This window comes from Marmota marmota, unplaced genomic scaffold (genome assembly GCF_001458135.2).
Source record: "Marmota marmota marmota unplaced genomic scaffold, marMar, whole genome shotgun sequence".
NCBI classification, from domain to species: domain Eukaryota; kingdom Metazoa; phylum Chordata; class Mammalia; order Rodentia; family Sciuridae; genus Marmota; species Marmota marmota.
The window spans coordinates 2,759,403-2,764,231 of NW_026000241.1; the positions used below are offsets into that span (position 1 = coordinate 2,759,403).

Genomic DNA, 4,829 nt, shown 5'->3' on the forward strand with positions numbered 1-4,829 from the left:
AAAAAAAAAAAAAAAAAAGGCTGGGCTGTAGTTCAGTGGTAGAGAGCCCCTGGGTTCAATCCTCAGTACAAGCCCATACACACACACACACACACACACACACACACTCTCATACACGTGCATGTGCACACACATGTGGCAGGGCTGGGATGGATAGATGGAAAAGGTTTACAGGCATTGGCACCCAAGAGTAGTCCAGGAAAGGCTGGCCTCTAGTGCCCATCATGCACCCACTGACTACATGCTTGACCACGACTCTGGGAAATGTGGAGAGGAAGGCAGCAGAGACCCAGAGCTGCCAAGATGGGAAATGGAAACACTCAGAACCTGTTTTCAACTTCTGAGACCACTCCTCCTAAGAACTGAGCATGGAAAGAGTGGACAGGACTGCTTATGTGTAGACTGAAAGTTCTGTAACTTCCTGCACATTAAATCCAACTGAGGCCTATGCCTAGTTAATAGGAATGGGTGGGGCTTGTTGATGTCAGGGCTTTTGTTTGTTTTCTTCAGTGTTGGGGATGGAACCCAGGGCCTTGCACATACAGGCAAGTGTTCTATCACAGAGTTACACACTCCCAAGGATGACATCAGTTTTTTGCTTTTTTTGGTGTTGGGGATTGAACTCAGGGTACTCTACCACTGAACTACAATCCCAACACTTCTTTCATTTCTAAGTTTTTTAAAAATTTGAGATGGTGTCTTGCTAAATTGCCCAGTCTGGGGGCTGGGGATATGGCTCAAGTAGTAGCGCGCTCGCCTGGCATGCGTGAGGCACTGGTTTGATCCTCAGCACCACATAAAAATAAAATAAAGATACTGTGTCCAACTAAAGCTAAAAAATAAATATTAAAAAAATCGCCCAGTCTGGCAATTGTGATCCTCCTGCCTCAGCCTATTGAATCTCTAGGATTACAGGCATGTGTAACTGCAGCCAGGTGACATCAGAAATTCTTAAAGCTCTCAATATTATTTCTAGGTGCAACTCTGTTTGAGAACTATAATGCAGATATAGATCAGTAGTTCTCAAAGTGTGGCGTCTGGTCCAGCTGGATCATTGATGCTTAAATGATGTGTTAGAAATGCACATTCCATTCACTCAGTGATCAAGTGCTTACCTAGCATGTGCAGGGCTCTGGGTTCCATCCCCAGCACCAGAAAACTAAAAAAGAATGCACATCCTTGGGTCCCAGCCAGACGTAGTGATGAAACATTCCACACGGCTTTGATGCATGCTAAACTTTGAGGATCATGAGTGTAGACAGTTCCTGAGCAACAGGACCCAGAAAATCAAGCTTGTTTCCTTCCTCTCCCAGTACTGCTGCCACCCAGCAGAAACCTTTAGTTTGTAAGTATATTGTGAATTTGGCTTGGAGATGGTCTACAGCTGATCGTGGCTTGTCTGCATTGAGATGTGCTGTGTTAAATACACATCAGATTTCAAAGACTTAGCACCCACACCCAGAAGGAAACATTAATTTTCCTACATGGATTACATGTCGAGATGCTATTTTTTAAAGGTTTTTAAAATAGCTTCATTTATTTATTTTTAATATGGTGCTGAGGATCGAACCCAGTACCTCACACATGCTAGGCGTGCTCTCTACCCCTGAGCCACAACCCCAGCCCAAGAGATGCTATTTTTGATATATTTGGTTAAATAAAAATATCACTAACATGAATCTGACCTCTTGTTTTTATTTTCGTGGTGCTGGGACTGGAACCTGGGTCCTCATGCAATGTGAGGATGCCCTTGTTATTTTTAAAATGTGTCTCTGAGAAAACTTAAAATGACACATGTGGCTCACTTTATATTTTTTTATTGGGCCGGGATAGTCTATAAAAAATCTTACAACTGCACGAAAACTCAGAGGAGCTAACTCAAATCAGTATCGGGGAGCTTTAGAACCCCCTCGAAGTCCTTCAGACCTAGACCGTGGACTAAAAAAATCCTTGATGGAGCCAGAAATGGTCTCTAGAAGAGCAAGGGTCTTGGTGTCCAATCCCGACTCAGTTTACCTCTCATGTCCGTTTTCCTCATTTGTAAATGAGGGTTGATGATCATACCATGTGCCAAGAATTATTAGGAAAACCAGGGCTTTGCTCAAAAGCACAAAATCCGGGTCTCCACTCTGAAAATGCTGAGGGATCCAAAAGCTGTCCCCAGGGGAGCAGCTGCGATCGGAGGAACGCGACTGAGTCCAGGCTCCGCCACTCGCTTGCACTGGACAGGTGAGTTTCACTTTTCTCAGCCCAGGATCTTTTTTCCAGTCCAAGGATGGGGTGGGGCTTAGAGATTCCACGCTGGGATTCCCTGAGACTGTCACACTCCGTGAGCGCCCCAGACACTCCGCGAATAACAGTCAGCTGCCAGGTTCCTAGAACCAAAATCTGGCGGAGAAAAAGTCTGTCAGGGCCCTTCGGAAACAGAGCGCCAGCCCTTTTCCTAGGGTACGTCGGGAAATGTAGTCTTTTACTCCAGAACAAAACCTTTTCCGGGTCAAAACCGGTGGGTGGGCGTGGCCCTATGGCTCTTCCTCCAGTGGGCGTTGAATTTCCCGGCTCTCGAAACTTGCGGTTTTCTGGGTTCCGGTTGTTGACAGGCACCACTACTTCCCGGTTTGCTTCACGTGCACCTCTGCGCATGCGCCAAATTCTCCCCTTGCCTACGAGTCGACTAGAGTTTTATATCCAAAAACTACGTTTCCCAGAAGGCGGCGCTAGTGGGCGGGGTTACCCGCCCCAAGGGGAGGGGCGCGGCGCCGGAGCGGACGCTGAGCCTGTGACCTCTTTCTTTCTTTTATTTAACACAAAACTGGTGTGTCTGCGCTCCCGGCTCCGCGGCCGGCCGGACCGGGCTGGACTTAGTGCAGACTGGCCAGCTCGGCCTGGCCCCTTGGAAGGCGAGGCCAGGCTGCGCTAGGAGAACGAGTGAGCCCCTCCCCTGGCCCCTCTCTGGGAGTTTGGAACTGTCAAGCTCCAGCCCCCACCTTCTTCCCCAGGTTCAAGGTCCCTGCGCAGTCCACGCCGGAGGCCCGACAGCGCTCGGGGGCCGGGCCGGGCCTGCCTGACCCATGAGAATCTGCACCAGCAGGTCGGTGGCCAGCATGTGCGATGGCTCCTCGAAGCCGATGGTCAGCAGCTGTTGGTAGTCCCCAGGAGGCTGCGGGCACAAAATCCTAGGGGGCAGGGGACAGACAGGCCTGGACGTGAGCGCCCCCTGCCCCTTGGGAGCACTTTTCGCTTTGTTTCAGCTGCGTGTTTTTGGGGCGGGGGTGGGAATCCTGACGGAAGTTGTTTCCTTGTTGATGAGAAACTTAGAGCAGTGGTTCCCCTGGGGTGACCGCCAATCACTCTACTTGCTGTATGTCCTTGGGCAGGTAACTTAACCTCTCTGAACACCTGTTTTCTTCCTTGTAAATGGGGCCACTACTTTAGATCTCAGTGGGCTGTTACACGAGTCTGCATAAAGCACTTTTGGGGACACAATAAAATGTTATCGGTTTACCAAGGGAAGTAAAGTGTCGAGGCTTCCCTAGATGATGGGATCCTGTCTTCCCCCCCAATTCCACCTTGGCACTGCCCTGGCTCCTACCATGAATAAAGGTCATCTTCAGCTGGCCCTAGGGGCACCCATCGACCGATGGACCACAGCTTCTGGATCTGGGGACACGAGTTGGCTGGATTCTGGCCTGTGTCCTCCCATGTATCTCGATAGCATAGGAAGTAGCTGGGAGGGGAGAGACAGCAACAGTTAAGTGTGATGATTTCCCAGCTTTTCTGTGGAGGGCTTTAATTTTGAGGATGAGATTGAAACTTATCAAAGTTGCCCTGAAATTCTCAGGGATGTGGCTCTCTTTAAAATTCTACTTTTATTTTGATGGGAGGATGGGGCTAAAAAAAGGGGGGGGGTGCTGGGGGTGCAGCTCAGGGGTAGAACCTAGCGTGTGCTGGGCCCTGGATTCCATCCCCAGTGTGGGGTGGGGAGGTCTTTCAAAGCTACTTGGTTTTCACTCTTTGGTACTGGCTCAAAGGCCCAATATGGCATTCAGCATAGGAAGAGGAGGACTTTGATTAAGGGACTCACTAATCCACATGGGGATCTTGTCCTCGGTTGCTGGGCTCTGGGGTGGTTTCCAGGTTCCAGCGCATTTTCTTATAGAGGTACCGGGGGAAGCGGCTGGCGGTGTAGGCGGCTGGGGTACAGTATCTGAAGATGGACACTTCGTGGGAAGGGCTGATGGAGAACCTTCCACAGAAGAAGCAGGAGATGCTGGCAGGACACGGGAAGGCACATGAGGCTGGACCCTGACTCCACCACTGTCCCCATCCCTTGTCTCCTCTTTTACCTCAGGGGGTCAGTCTCCTCCAGGTCCACGAACCCAAAGGAGGCATACATGAGGACCAGCTGTTCCAGGCGTAGAGTCAGCTGTTGGGAGATCTCCAACAGCTGCACGGAGGGGGGATGGGCATAATGAGAGGGCCCGCCAGAAGCAACCCCTTCACCCCCAGGCCTGTGTGGGGCCTCCAGAAGAAAGGGGCACAGGGACTGGGAAAACGGCCCCACACACCCCCTTTCGAACCAGCTCCTGCAGGGCTCCATAGATGGGGGGCATGCTCCTCGCTGCAGCCTCCAGGTATAAGAAGTAAGGCTCACACATCTTTAAGAAGGTGGGCATGGCCTTTGCCAGCTGTTCCTTCTGCACTCGGTCCCTGCTAAAGGGAGAAGGGGGCCTTTAGGACCCCTCACACCCTGCCCCCAGTTTCTGCCATCCTATTCACTCCCCACCTGTATCCCTGGCCTCCACCCTTGTTATCCCCCCCCCCCCCCA

The 4,829-nt window shown here is 50.9% G+C and overlaps 1 protein-coding gene across 1 annotated transcript in view; it reads right to left on the reverse strand.

The window, feature by feature from the left end:
- Positions 1-1,032: 1,032 nt before the first annotated feature.
- Positions 1,033-4,829, reverse strand: part of CUNH19orf67 (chromosome unknown C19orf67 homolog) — a 7,938-nt gene continuing 4,141 nt past the window's right edge. The window contains exons 2-6 of the mRNA XM_015489137.2: positions 4,569-4,713; positions 4,347-4,447; positions 4,085-4,270; positions 3,593-3,727; positions 1,033-3,176 (exon numbers count right to left, since the gene is read on the reverse strand). Coding sequence (XP_015344623.1) covers positions 3,002-3,176; positions 3,593-3,727; positions 4,085-4,270; positions 4,347-4,447; positions 4,569-4,713 — 742 coding nt within the window. The 3' untranslated portion in view covers positions 1,033-3,001. The remainder of the gene's footprint in view (positions 3,177-3,592; positions 3,728-4,084; positions 4,271-4,346; positions 4,448-4,568; positions 4,714-4,829) is intronic.